Here is a 14,984-nt window from a genome sequence, read left to right as displayed (position 1 = left end):
AATAGTTAATATATAGTCAATAATAATATGCAAATCGGTATTTCACAACTAATAATTTTATAAGTTTCAATTCAAATGGATCGCTACTTTGTTCAAATATTGATATACAAACTCCGATGCCTAGAAATCTGAAATGTTTTTTATAAAAAATATTACACATGTGTAATAACTTTGGCTATTACGCATACCCTTAGCGATGGCAGCGCGACTGGTGGCTAAAACATGTATACTTGATGGTACAGATCATAGACATATCTGCATGAAGTATGCAGTTTTTTTCTTCCATCTCCATCAGAGATATAGATATATCTCTGATCTCCATCTACTCCTAGTTTTATAAACTAATCTATAATCTATTATTAAAAAAAACAATCCTCGCATTTGATTCGCAAATCCAGATAAACCATAGACATAATATAATCCTTCTATGACTGGATAAATAGGTTATGTCTATTTTTGTGTAGTTTTAGGTTAGATTTCTTAAAATTGAAACTCCAGAAATATGAGATGAATACCAAAAAAAATGCTTCAGATAATGTCCATAATAGCGGCTGCACATTTAGTGTATTGCCCTTTCACAAAAGTGGAAGAAAGTTTCAATTTGCAAGCAACACATGATATTCTATACCACAGATTCAATCTTTCTCAAGTAAGAGGGTAATTTTCAAAAGTAGAGAAATTTTAAAGGAGAAATAATTTTTCAGTATGATCATCACGATTTTCCTGGTGTTGTACCCAGAACCTTCATAGGTCCGTTGTTTGTGTCTCTTTTAGCTTCTCCTCCAGTAGCAGTTCTTCAACTTTTTAATCTTAACAAATTCTGGTCTCAGTATATAGGTAATTATTTCAACATTCCACTGTTGTTATTTTGACCTGTGAGAAAAAGATTTTTCATTACATTTATTTTTTGTTCATAGTTCGTGGAACATTAGCCTTATGTGTTCTCGTCAGTTTGAATATATTATGCAAAACTTTGGAGAAATTATTCGGAAAAATATGGTTGCAATGGTTTGTAGCAATAACTGTAACCCAGAGCCATTTTATGTTCTACTTGAGTAGGCCTCTACCAAATATTTTTGCTCTACCTTTAGGTAATTGAATATTCTTTATAATTAAAAAATATTTCCCCCTCATATTTTTCAGTTTTATTGGCATTGAACAGTTGGTTAAAAAATGAGGGCAAAAGCTTCATATTATTCTCTGGAGCAGCTATTATAATATTTAGGGCAGAACTTGTTCTATTTCTGGGCACTTTATTATTATATGACCTATATTTTGGAAGAATTAGCATCAAACAGTGAGTATTTTTGTGTTTCCACTTTGGAAGGGAATAATTTCTTGATTTTATTTCAAGGTTATTCCAAATAGGAATACCAGCAGGATTGGGCTTCTTAGGATTATCGGTGGTCGTTGATTCAATATTTTGGAATAGACCTTTGTGGCCTGAAGGGGAAGTTTTATGGTTTAACACAATATTGAATAAGAGTTCAGACTATGGGGTATCCTTTCCAAAATTGGTTATTAATTTGTTCTTAAATTTTGAAATAATTCAATTCACAAAATTTTACATTACCAATACTTGGTAATGGGAGGTTCTTTAGATGTAAAAAATATGGTTTATGGTTGTTTCCTTGACTGAATTAGACTTCACCATTTTTATGGTATTTCTACTCAGCTATACCCAGAGGAATGGCTGCTTCTCTTTTCCTTCTACCAATTGGGTTGTACTTAGATGAGCGAGTCAGAAAAATCATCTTACCAGCTCTCCTTTTTGTATTTTTGTACTCATTCCTACCTCACAAAGAGTTGAGATTTATAATTTATGTGTTTCCTGTTTTCAATGTAGCTGTGGCAACTGCTTGTTTTAGATTGTGAGTTGATTCCTTCCAAAAATTCGCCTATTAACTAACAATTTTTCAGGTGGGAGAATAGGAGTAAATCATTTTTTCAGTACCTTTTATCTTTAGGTGTAGTTGGTCACCTATGTGTCAACATTGCATTCACTCTCTTTTTATTGTGTGTTTCTGGCACAAATTATCCAGGAGGAACTGCTATATCACATCTTCATCGTTTGGCAAGGGATGAAGTAAATGTTAGTGTGCATATATCAAACTTGGCTGCTCAAACTGGGGTGTCTAGATTCACTCAGATAAATGATAACTGGATGTAAGTAAAGGAGCATGTTTGAATTATTTCTGCACATGTGAATGCTTACATCACAGCATTATTGCAATGCCAAAAACTGCTATTAGGTTCTTACTGTTATACATATTCAGGAAAGTGGATAACTCAAGAAGTATATGAACCTTGCATCTTGAAATCTGTGGGTGAATAGTATATAACAAAGAACTGTAGCTTTTCTAATGTTTGAGATTTTGAGAGCTTCCAGAAAAACAAGAAAATTTTTTATGTTATATGCTGATATAACGATAACTCGAAGGATTTGAATATAACAAAGTATTTGAAACATGCATCTTGAAATCTATGGGTGAATAGTATATAACATATTTATAGATCTGTAGCTTTTCTATTGTTTTTAGATTTTGAGAGCTTCCAGAAAAACGAGAGAAGTATTTTCGATAGATTATTGAATCTTTGAATATTTATGTTGGTAAATAGAAGGGTTGCAAATTCTATGAATAGGAATTTCGTTTTCACACTTTCACCTGTAAGGGAAGTCAGCTTGTACGGGTTTCGAAATCTCTCTAATTACTTCAAATAGAAATACTTACAAAAATAAACTACAGAGATTGCAGTGAACATTTTAGGGGAAATCGAAATTTATTTGAGGGTGCAATTCCAAAGGATTTGAAATCGTTAATGATCTAAAAAAAAAAGGTTAGTTTCATAATGACTCAGAAATAATGGAATTATCGAATTTGATTCCGCGTCAAAAAATATAACATTTCACATTTCATTTACAGGGTGCCTCATAAACATTGGTTTCAAATTCTCCGCGTTTTATCTCTGGGATGCACAACTTTTCGGTGAAAAAATATTATTAAAAAATACTCTATTGAAGCGATCAAACAATGAATTTTATTACATCAAAAAGCTTCTCAAATTACAAAAATTGTTCAAAGTGGCCGCCTCCAGTTAGGATCCAAGAGCTTAGTCTTGATACGTTTGCAAAATATCGAGGAATTTGTTATTTACATTCGGAAAACATGTAATGAAGGAAACGAAGCATTTCTGAACAAAAACTTACAGGACCTTTTCAAATCCAATTCAGAAATCCGTATCATAAATTTGTTCCCTGTGCATCACCAGAGGAGTAGGTACTCTGATTTTCACCATATTTTTCGGAGCCATTGAGCCATATATGACAGTTATATATTTTTGTAACGAAAAAAATGGTGATTCTATTTGAATCATAATAAAATATTGTTTCCATGAAGAAAAAACACAACTTTATGTGTTAGTTCAAGGAAACACAAAATCAGAGTACGCCACTGGCGATATGACATTGTATATTTTCGAAATGATAAAATAGTGATTCTTTCTAAGTCATTACAAACTATCATTTTCATGGGAAAAACACAACCGTATTTTCACAATTATCAAGAATTGTATTATCCAAGCGGTTACCCTCAGTGGCGTTACCACAATGATATTATAGTAAAGCACACATAACTGCATGCTTAAAGGAAGCACCGCAGGCGTTTTTTCAATATAATAAGGTCTGAGCATCAATGGATGCCGTTGGTGGCGATAGAAAAAGGGAAAAAAGTCAACCAATTGTCAGTGCTGAACAATTATCACTTTTCTTGTTTGTATTTGAAAGTGTGAAAGTCGCGCCTAAAGGGGTTGCATGGTTGATGGTAATTTTGCTCTCACTTTCATAATAATGCTGTTGTAGGATATTATTGAACTATTGATGACAGGCTTAATTTTGAATGGAATCATTTGCTGCGCTTTTATCATGGAGTGCTTTGAGTTGTGCTTTTGACTGCATCTTGACATTGAGGCATGTAAAATACAAATTTCAACATGATCTCGATTCTTGTTTATTTATTAGTGCTTGTATTACATTGTCATTTACAGATATTCCAAAAAAGAAAACCTTCTTCCTGGTTGTCAGGAAATGTACGAATATACACATATCATTGCGGAGGCAAAAAGCAAATTCTCGACAAATTTGAAACCTTATACTTTTACCCATGACGTCATAGATACTATAGAAGCCTTTCACCAAGTTTCCTTCAATTACCTGACCATCCCACCTGTGAAAATAAAAATGAAGCCGGTGTTGTTCATTTTGAAACGAAAATCTAATTTCAAAGACATGTTGCAAATGCGAAATTTTTATGAAAATGAAGATGAGCCACTGTCAGAAACTGACGAAGAACAAAGCAGCGCGATCAGCTCGGAGGTAGTCACAGAAGTTGACAATGGTGTGGAAAATTCCAGGGAAGAGAGAACCAATGATGTGGCTTCTGAAGAACTTGAATTAGAAACAAATGGGTTGCCTGCAACGGGTTTGGAGTATAGTCCTGAAAGAGAAGATGAAACTGTATTGGAAGTAGTAACGACAGAAAAGACACTTTCGAAGGTCGGAAAAGAATTGAAGCACAATGTAGAACCCGAAAGAGAAAGCACCCCGAAACATACAAAAAAGAGAAAAGAAAATTATATTGATGATGAAGATACTGATTCAATTCATTTCGAAATTGAGCAATCAAAAACCCATATTAAGAAAAAGAAGAAATTACCAAATGTAGATATCGAAGAAAGTACGAAAGTTATTGAGGATAAGGCGAAAAAGACGGTAGATCAAATTTATGAAAACGCAGATATGATCAATGATGAATCATCAGATCATACTGAGAAAAAAATAGTAACGTTGGAAATAGAAATTGAGGAAACCGAAAAATACAAAAATGATAAGCCAATCTCAGAAGTTCACAGAGAAAATGTGAAAAAACCCACCGTTGACGATGAAACCACTAATATAGAAACTCCGAAGAATAAAGCTTTTACTTCACAACTCGATGATGAAATGAATGGACAAATTGAAACTCCCAAAGTTGAGAATATCCAAGGGAGCATTCAAAAGATTCCATCGAAAGAAAAATTTAATTTCTCCCCGAAGAAGAATAATTTAGTCACCAGGTCGAAGCTGAAAAATAAATATACACCCATAGAAACAGAAAAATCTAACGAGAATAAACAGCAAGTTAAACGTAATTTGAAGAAGTTGATACAGAAATATCGTAGAAAAAAGGTCGATGACGAAGAAACCACTGATAAGCATGTGAGTGAAGCAAACACCGAAATAAAAGTTAATCAAATAATTGAAGATGATAATGTTAAACAGAAAGAAGAAGTCAAAAAGATACAAATTCAGATAATGGATATAATCGAGAATAACCCAAACATTGCGAATAAAGATTTGATCAAGGAGAAGCTCCAGAAGACCTTAATTGATGAACTGCTGAAAGTAATTGATGAAAAGGTGGTTGAGAAAACTGGAAAACAAATGAGTGCCAAAGATAATGCCGAAACGAAAAAATTAATAGAAGCGATCGAGCAAACAAAAATCGATGTTTCGAAAATTCCAATTGTCACACAAAATGAAGAAATGAAAGATGTCGTGGAGAATGATATGAAAAATGCCATCAGTACAAAGACGAACAAAGAAGATAAAATTAAAGAAGCTCAGCAGAAAATAGAAGACATTATGAATATAATTGATGACATTGTTGATACTATTGAAATTCAAAGTGATGAGTGAAGTCTATGTATTGTATATCATTTTGTTATTGCAATAAATTATATTACTTGTTTTTTCGCCTTTTTTGTGAAGCTTATCTTTCTAGTCTTGATCCTTTTTTCACCATCAGGCAATAAATCCAGAACAGAAATCTATGGACATTTGTTAAAAGTTTAGGATGATGTTATCAGGTTTTTATTTTGGAACATACCATCCATTGCCAATAAACGCATTCATTCTTAGACCATTCCTGATGATTCATTAGAATTTTTGATATTCTGTCTGTTTGATCCATGAAAATTCCTGCATATTTCTCTGAGTTCAAGGCTAAGATTTCGTTCACACTGCATCCTTCGTTGTATGACGGAAAATTTCTAATCTGTAAGCAGCAACTTAAATGAATATACTGCTCCACAAAAGTTAAGAAAGTTCCGAAGAATACAAACCTTATGGACTAATTGATCATTTCGATTTTGAAGTTCACTAATTTCCCTCGAGTTTAAAAGTACTCTAGTTTTCAACCAATCCGTATATCTTTGGAAATCCCTTTCGCAAGTGAAGGTAGAAACGTCAGGTGACGATGCCTCAAGGTCCAATTCTAAAAACATGTCGAATCTCGGATCGAACGGACTTTTTTTTATTTCATCATCGATTGCCTTCTCGAGACCTTTCGAAAGAACGAATGAGACGGCAATCAGGATTTCCCTGCTTCCTTCATTCGACGAATCCGACAAGAAATATATGCCGGGATTTCTGTAATCGATCGATTTCAGGAAATCTTTGACTCTATCCGAATCGACAGTTTCGTCCTTCAACGTCAGCACACTCAGGAGCTTCCAGAATTTGAAGGCCTGAAATGGGGATAGGATTGCCGAAATTATTGAGCTGTACAGGAATCTGGTTACAGATTCTCGAAACAAAAGTAATAGAGGGGGATGAGAGGCCCCCCTCTTTCGGAGTTGCACACCCCTTGAAATAGTCTTCTCCTTTTATCTCAGAATCCAGTCATACGAATATCACTGAATTTGGTACAAATATGAGTTTCGGGTCCCATTTTTCCCTCTATAGGGGGACAGCCTGTAAGAATAGTAAAAAAAGACGCTCATTGTACATACTCGAGCGTATCAGATTGAGATATATGAACATATTGACGGCATGCAGACAATTATTGAATTCTGAAAAAGTACAATAATTGTCTGCATGCCGTCAATATATTCATTTATTTAATTCTCAGACATTAATTCTACTATTCAATTGAGATATATGTGGTTAATTACATGCTGGAAAGTATATATTCTTTTAGTCTTTGAATTTAAGTGTGAAAATGTGTGGGAGGGCGCCAAACTTGCAAAAAAAGTCATGTGTACATTCTCGAGCGCTGTGGCTTTTTTCCTTAATTTGAAGCTAATGATTCAAGAATAGCGAAAAAAAAATGTAATCTGACAGTTTCAGTGAGCGGAAACAATGAAAATTAGCCATAAAAGGTCACAAAATCATTTTTTTTAAATTATCTCCTTTCCTGGGCTCCAAATTGTTTTCACATTCATTATAAAAGTTGTAGATCAAAACATTTTCTACAAATTTTGTCCGAAGCAATTTTCTCTACGTTTGAACGTTTTTGTGATATATGGCGATGGATGTACATTAGACTGGGTTTCTACATTGACCTTGGCCTTTCGCATGTGTGGCTTAGCTCCTCGCCCTTATCACCCTCTAGCTCGAAAACGGTTAAGGGTATGAAAAATTGCTTCAGACAAAAGTTGTATAGAATTTTATTATCTACAACTTTCATAATAAATACAGAGACGATTAGAGGTTTAGGAAGGGAAAGGTATTTTAAAATGCCCTTCGTACTATCAGATTAAGAAATCACCCCCTCATTAGTGTCAGATTAATGGGTCAACGTCAACACGTCTGCAACACCGAGATTAACCATCTGTATAAAAATCTGACACGCTCGAGTATGTACAAGTAACGATTTTTTTTGCATTTTCAAAGGACCGCTATGACCTTGCGTCACGTCCGAATTGTCAGGCCCTTGAAAAGCAGCTTCATTTGGGTCCATTTAACATATCCTCTAAAAATCTGACACGCTCGAAACATTTTTTTTACCATTTTCAACTCTTCCGAACGGCCAGCCCCACTACACAAACTGTAAAGTACTTAAATGAATTTATTATCGGAGACACGTAGGGCATATACAGTATATTAATCTGATAAGTAGGTACAGGTTAAAGACTCACCCCGCATGTGGAGGGGTTTTATTTCATTTGGGACCAGCTGTGTATTGGAAAAGCAACACCATAAAGTAAGTCAATGGGTGTGTTCTGTGAGCAACACGTGAATTGGGATCAGATGAGTCTCTGATTGGGATGAACAAATTCATCCAGTTTAATTTTGCCAACTTACAATATTTCCCTCGGATTTGTTCAATTTAGCCAAACGAAAATCCTCCGTACAAAAATCCAAATCGAAGAGCAAATTCAAGTGGTTGCACAGGCAAGCTAGCGACTTCTTAACGTTGTTCATGCGTTGAAGCTGAAGTCGATTAAAATGATAAACATAATTATTAATCAATATACTACTTGATCGAAGTTTTACGCGACTAATGGTCTTACCATCACAAGATGAACATGAGATTAAATAAATTGTTGATTTGTTTCTGCAACAGTTTTTAAACGAGGTCTCTAGCATCATAAAACCCGAAGCTTGGAATATCCTACTATTTGCTCAATTTTGGTGGACATAATTCCTTACAATTCGACTGAAACTTTTAATATAGCTATTGGTGTATTGGGTTTCTGGATTAATGAAAACCTCCTCTGATTTTAACATCCAAATATACGCCATTTTATTATAGCTCTAACAAAATCCAAAAAGTATAATACAAAAGTCTATAAATACAAGTTATACACAATCAAGTCATTACTAAAATAAAAGGGTTCAATTAACTAGGGTTTCATGTATTGCTATTTAGTATATTACAAATAGATAATTAGTGTAGTCGCATAGATTCTTTAGGTCAATTTTGGACACCGTTGTGCCGTCGAAAATAATTTTAACTAGCGCTTTTCAAAAATAGTGTGAAGAATTGATCCACTCCAATATACAGGAACTGTTTAAGTTCAGTTTTGGAGTGAGCAGTTCTTTTTTACGTTGTTGAAGGTACGTTTTGAGAAAGCGTCCATTATTGGTAGCAATTATTTTCCTTACTGTAATTTAATCATTTTATTGCCATTGAGTGATATGTGAGATTTGAAATCGTTGGAACTTCGCCTTTGAATAAATTCATAATTGTTGTCAAAACTTGGTGGAACACAAAAGGAAGAAGGACCTTATAGCTATTTATAGAATTCGATTCAATACAATCTGTTTCTCTTTTCTCAGTATGTAATTAAAAAAAAAACTCTATTTTAAGCTAGTTTCACTGCCTGATTGAGTTTTGGAGTGAACCGCTTATATAAAAATGTTTTAACGTTTTCGACAAAATGAATATTTTGATTTATTCAACTTTCTTCTTAATTTTTTCTAGAATTTCTTTACCAGAACAATTTTCATTGATTGATTCAGAAATCCTCATACATTCTACACCCAAACACATTGCCTGAATATAGTCTATATTTATAGTGTGCGTTTCCCAGATTCTTATACGATAACATTTTTTTGATTCTATATTCAAAGTATTCAAAGTCATTCCGAATTCTTTAATTGTTGAAGATATTTTCCCAAGATCCAATAATGTTTTATATCCTCAAAATAATTTAAACTTATCATCTATTTTTTTTTTGAAGTAGCGAACGATTAAGCATGGTTAGAGTAACTCATCTGTGATGGTGGAATTTATGGGAAAGTAATGCTACCTTTATTTGTGACTTTCTCAAAATATAATACAACAACAAATAATATGAAACAACAGAAAGAGGCCAGGCACGGATGGGTTAAAGAAAAATCGAGTTCTTCGTGAATTTTGGGGATACACTCGAGAACAATCTCGGAAGTTGCCCCAACAATTCATATAATATCACAGATCTTAGTGAAACATCAACTACAACAAAATGATAAGTATTATTCCATTATTTCATAAATGATGTAATCATTATAAAAAACTAATCTATCAAGGATATAATAACTATCGTTCTGAATTTTGTTTTTTCTTTAGATTCATTTGATCTATCATACAAATACTTAGTTCCTCAGTTGAATTTCGAAGCCTTTTTATTGTTCAAACCGTATATTTTTCGCTGTTGCCTTTTTTGAGCAAATTGTTTCCGTTATTTCTATTTGTGTCTTTTATGCATTCTCTATTCTACGAGATCATTCACGACAATCAATTGCGGACCAATAATCAATAGCTTTTCTACTCACTTAGCACTTCTAGAAATTCTATTGTGACTCTCCTATTGCTATAATTTTTGAAGCTAGGGTTTCCTTTAGGGATATGATATGGTTCAATATTTGATATTTGTTTTAGAACTCATGTCACTTTCGAAGTTCTGTCACATTCTAAACATAGCGATTTCTCACAGAATGAAGTGGGCCACAAATGTTGATATTTATAATATGTGCTTCAAGTGTAGCTTATCTTAATTCATCCCTAAATAGGAATAGGTATACGTAGTTAACACGCGAAAGTATTGTATCCTGTATCATGTAACTAATTAATACTGTAACTGTTTCGCAAAGGACTTATGTATTATAATGAAAAACTGAATTTTCTATTTGTATGTTTTCTATTTACAAGGAGGTTGTCAGATTATGGACGAATTTCTCGAAATAAAAATCATCCTGCGTACAGTTAGGATCATATATTCTTTCATTTAATGACTCATTTCATTTTGCGTAATCGCTTTTTACCTTCCTTCGTTATTAAAATTCTAATTGACCTTATTTGTATTGTTCGACAATCTTACTATACCTGTTTATGCAAGGTCAGTCGTTTGAACTCGGATGGAAAGTAAAATAGTATTTTGAAACATCCATAGGTTAATAAAAAGTTACTGTCATCAGCGCTCGTGTAGCTTTATCCGCATTTATGTTCATCTTTCAACTTATTCCAATAATGTCAAACCTCACCACACTGATATCAGCAAAGTTGTACTTTGCTGCTCTAGTGAGGTAAAGTTGGACATTTCCCACTTATCACATTTTTATCTACTCCCAATATCAAACATCACAACACTGATATGAGTTTCGTAATGAGAAACTTTACCTCATTAGTGAGGTAGGTAAAGTGGTACTTTACTGCACTGCTTAATAAGGTAAATTTTTTGCATTCCAATTCTTGTAACTATATTTAATAATATTGATTAAATATGATGTAATCTAAATTCAGGTCAGTTTAGATAGAAATCGACATGAAAATGTTTTTTTATCTGATGCTTACATATACAGGTTGTTGAATAATTGCGACAAACTTCAGGGAGTTGATTCTGCATGCTATAAAGCTTTTGTCTACAAAATCCGACTATTTATATTGCTCCTAAACCGGTCAAGATATGCGAATTGAATATTGTGTTTTGTGTACTGTATTTTTTATTCAATGTTAAAAAAATGCACCATAACTACCTCCACGATCATTTGCATGTCTAGACTGGTTTCAGAGCAACAATAGTAAGTTTTCAAGAAAAACTCCGCATCTCGTAAAACGAAGCATTTGCGGACAAAAGCTATAAGAAAAACTGTCGTGCAGAATCCTGTAATTTGTTGTAAAAGTTCACTAACACCCTGTTTATGTCTCACGAACACCCCTGACAGCAACTCAAAGTCAACCTATTTGCATAGTCTTAAAAAAATGAAAAATCTGCTTATCGATATCATTGGAATTATGTACAATTGAAACTTATTTTTGAACAAATCATTATAGTCTACACAGCAATATTGTACAATATTAATTGAGTAACAACAAACTCAAACATATATCTAAGATCCGTGCCTGCTGACCATATAAAGCACTAGTTTTCAAGATAACATTAATTACATTGTGTCGGGTCTATACGAGAACTAACAATTTAATATGATGTCGATAAAAAATTCAAACATGTAACAGTGAACAGTTGATGGTGTGAATTTTTTTGATCATGAAATTCAGAAGTAGACTTTTCCACGAGTACATGTTTCAGGAAAACTTCACAGCAAGAATAGATTTCAACCCGATGAAAATATAAGCACCTAATGTTGATCACTGTCTTGATGGAAAAATGACTGGTTGAAATTAATATGTACTTTTCCAGAAACTTGTAAAAATGAAGTTACTCTGCAATGAGCATGTCTTGCAACAATTTTAAAATTTCTTATCCATAAATTACAATCGAGACATTGGAGCAACGTCTGCAACACAGGCTCATCGAATAATGGAGGAAATAATTATGATATTCAACAAACCAAAGATAAATTCGTATCACTAAAAAAGTGAATTGATTTTCATCATGTTTACAGACGTTGCTGTTGCATCCTTTTCTCATTTGTTAATCTTTTCATCAGTCCACAATTTTTGGCTCGGAGTCTCTATTTCTTTAAACCGTCCCCACACTTAAACGTACCACTCTTTTATATCTTTGCTATCTCTCTTTTTAGGCTTCTGCGCAAACTGAGCTTGTTTGTCTCCGTTTCTCAAGGCTCCATTTAGGTGATATTGGCTCTGGTTACCATTCGTGGAGCTCTGGCTGCCAAGAAGGGCAGCATTGGGCCCCTGCTGGTAACCCTTGCTATCGTCTATTTTAAACGATCTATCACTTCGCGATTTGAACTTCAGGATCACTAAAATGATTAATATAACTGCTATGAGTGCCCCCGCTATGATGCCGATGATCAAAGCTACTATTTCGGAGGTTTCAGAAGTGACTCTCTCATGCCTGTTATTCGTATTTCTCGGATAATAGTTGTTGTTTTGCGGTATATGTTCCACGTACGGAGGTTGATGGAAATTGGGAGGCTCTATATATCTTCCTGGTGTAGTGAAAGCCGTTTGAGTTGTCTCTATTTCGACAACAGCCACTGTTGTAGTTTCTCTAGTTACTTGAGACGTTGAAACTGGTACGAAGTCATCTTTCCTTTCGGTGGTTACAGTGGATGATTGAATATTGGTAACTGGTCCAGGGTTCGTAGTGAGATCTTCTGGTTTTGGAGTTGCAGCTTCCGAAGCTGTTGTCGGTACAGTGGTTGCTTCTGTAGAATCGGAGAAATATACTCAGATAAACATTGAAAAATATTGTGATGAAATGAACGGGGTTTATGTTTGTGATTTCATGCAGAATTACTCAAAGGGTGAGGAAATTCTATCGAGGGTAGACATATATACATTACTTTCACCATGAGATTATTCCAAGGCAATGCAGTCTTCGATAATATTATTTTGTAAGAACACTTATATTTTTTGTGTTACTCAAAGAAGTAGCCCTTTTCAAAACTTGATATCAGAGATACACCCCAATGAGCTCTAGAGAAAGAAAGCAGGAACATACACTATCCAGTGCAACTATAAGAGTTATCAAAGTTTCCAATTCTCTTGTGAGTTAATCCACTTCAACAGATGAACGATATCAAGGTCTTTGAGTATTGATGTAGCCTCCCAGTGTTGCAACACTCTCGAAGGACTGCTCCAGGACCTGAACCAAATGCCTCAAAGGTTGCATTGTACTGCGAACTTAAGGTCTATTGTGCCTCCCATCAGCCACTACGTCGTATTTACCTCACCCTTCAGTTAAGTGTTCCAGTGAACTTCAGTGCCTGAGGTTACCCCCTCGCTCCTAAACGTTTCTATTCATTTTTTGACTGGCCAGAAATTTTCGGAGGAAGAGGTCAACTCTTAGTAACTAGGGGAATGCAGGAAAGCTCTACGTAAACTGCACCAGAATTACAGTTTCGAAAGTTATTTGGTGTCCGGCGCACGCAGAGTTTCCTGGAAACGAGAAGGCAGACATACTTGCTAAGTGGGGGGCCCGCCTAGCTTTTGGTGATTCGGAACCGGCGTACATATGTCAGGAACTTCTTTATTAGATGGCTGGAAAGATAGCTTTCTCTAAATGTAGCCCCGGGAGCTAAGTCTGAGGTCAAGGAACTTCTGACCCTTGAGAGGAAACAGTCTGGTGATTGGTGCATTGACTGGCCATCTCTTCAGTGAAATTCAAAGGGAATGGGACTTAATGGCTGTTCTTCTTATCAAATTACATAGAGTGCCTTCACCGTGATAAACCCAGGCCTTGTTACCCAATGTTCATCCGCTCCTAGTTCGAGAAAATCAAGCCCTGAGATACGCCGACAAAATTGCACAGAGAGGGTGTTGTGTTATCCTGAACTCTGTAATGTTACTACAGGCGGACAGAATATGTGAAACAATTTAATTAGTGCTCCTGCACCAACAGAACAAGGAACAACCAATACTTACTGTAACAACCAGTAAGTACTATAGTACTATAGTACTAGTATTGGCTGTTCTCATCAAATGTTTATTGAACAGGTGACCAGTGCATTGATTTTAGCAGGTGCTCATCAGTTTCCTCCTAACATTCTTGATGTTGAGAATTCCATGTCATTGAGTAACATTGTATGGAAGAGAAGAAGCATTGATAATGAGCTACAGAAGGCACTGAAAACCCGTGGAACAGAGTTAAAGCAAGAATTTTTAGACTAACAGACGAGAGTTCCAAAAAACATGTGAGGAAGTAAAATAGTGCACTTTCATCTTATTTGTATACCAACGAATAAAAGCCACAAGTCTCCTTCTTTTCAACTCTTTTTGGGGGCTATACCTTCAAAAAGGAGTAATTTATTTAAGAATAAGAGAAGGGAGACATAAATCTCCTACAACCTGAACACTTGAATAGTGTCTCAAAAAATTATAAAATGGGGGAATAAAAAAATTGAAGTGAATGGATATTATTGTCATGATAGTATTGATATCTGAAACGAGAAAAAATTACCTGGCGTTGTAGAAGTAGCATTCGTGGTGTCTTCTGTTACTTCACCTCCTCCAGATCCAGTGAAGCAATCCTCGTCATCACACGACGGGGGTGGAGCCTTTGTCTTTGTCGTTGGGGGCGGTCTTGTCGGGGGAATGTAAACTGGTGTGATGAGATCATCATCGCCAGATCCAGATTCAGGAAGTGGCGGACATTCATCTTCATCATCTCCGTTACAGCCGGATCCAGCCCCGCTGAACACTAGGTCGTCTTCTAGACCAGGAAAATCGGAGGCAGGGGTCTGTAAAACTCCAGACTTATAACAAATGTATCTATATGAGGATAAAGCGTCTTTACAGTGTCGATGAAAGTAA

General features: G+C 35.0%; 3 protein-coding genes across 4 annotated transcripts in view; 1 reads left to right on the top strand and 2 right to left on the bottom strand.

Annotated features, from left to right (window-relative positions):
• Positions 1 to 439: 439 nt before the first annotated feature.
• LOC123308684 (probable Dol-P-Man:Man(7)GlcNAc(2)-PP-Dol alpha-1,6-mannosyltransferase) lies at positions 440 to 5,786 on the top strand. The gene is made up of 8 exons (XM_044891451.1): positions 440 to 649; positions 705 to 837; positions 918 to 1,091; positions 1,144 to 1,297; positions 1,355 to 1,499; positions 1,645 to 1,871; positions 1,921 to 2,166; positions 4,045 to 5,786. The coding sequence occupies exons 1-8, from the start codon at positions 524 to 526 to the stop codon at positions 5,732 to 5,734; spliced, it is 2,895 nt and encodes a 964-aa protein (XP_044747386.1). The 5' UTR covers positions 440 to 523; the 3' UTR covers positions 5,735 to 5,786.
• On the bottom strand, positions 3,992 to 10,211 carry LOC123308686. 2 transcript variants are annotated; one of them, XM_044891455.1, is made up of 6 exons: positions 10,079 to 10,211; positions 8,123 to 8,251; positions 6,160 to 6,564; positions 5,925 to 6,092; positions 5,782 to 5,865; positions 3,992 to 4,223 (listed from the first exon to the last, which is right to left on the bottom strand). In XM_044891455.1, exons 2-6 carry the CDS (start codon positions 8,240 to 8,242, stop codon positions 4,203 to 4,205), a joined length of 798 nt encoding a protein of 265 aa, XP_044747390.1. In that variant the 5' UTR covers positions 8,243 to 8,251; positions 10,079 to 10,211; the 3' UTR covers positions 3,992 to 4,202. The 2 variants fall into 2 exon arrangements, with proteins under 2 accessions (XP_044747390.1, XP_044747391.1); XM_044891456.1 differs by lacking the exon at positions 5,782 to 5,865.
• LOC123308683 (neurexin-1) overlaps positions 8,537 to 14,984 on the bottom strand; it is a 197,417-nt gene continuing 190,969 nt past the window's right edge. The window contains exons 22-23 of the mRNA XM_044891450.1: positions 14,632 to 14,911; positions 8,537 to 12,877 (exon numbers count right to left, since the gene is read on the bottom strand). Coding sequence (XP_044747385.1) covers positions 12,243 to 12,877; positions 14,632 to 14,911 — 915 coding nt within the window. The 3' untranslated portion in view covers positions 8,537 to 12,242. The remainder of the gene's footprint in view (positions 12,878 to 14,631; positions 14,912 to 14,984) is intronic.

This window comes from Coccinella septempunctata, chromosome 2, assembly GCF_907165205.1.
Source record: "Coccinella septempunctata chromosome 2, icCocSept1.1, whole genome shotgun sequence".
Classification (NCBI taxonomy): domain Eukaryota; kingdom Metazoa; phylum Arthropoda; class Insecta; order Coleoptera; family Coccinellidae; genus Coccinella; species Coccinella septempunctata.
The sequence above is the reverse complement of the archived record's forward strand: the minus strand, read 5'-3'. Positions and strand labels throughout refer to the sequence as shown.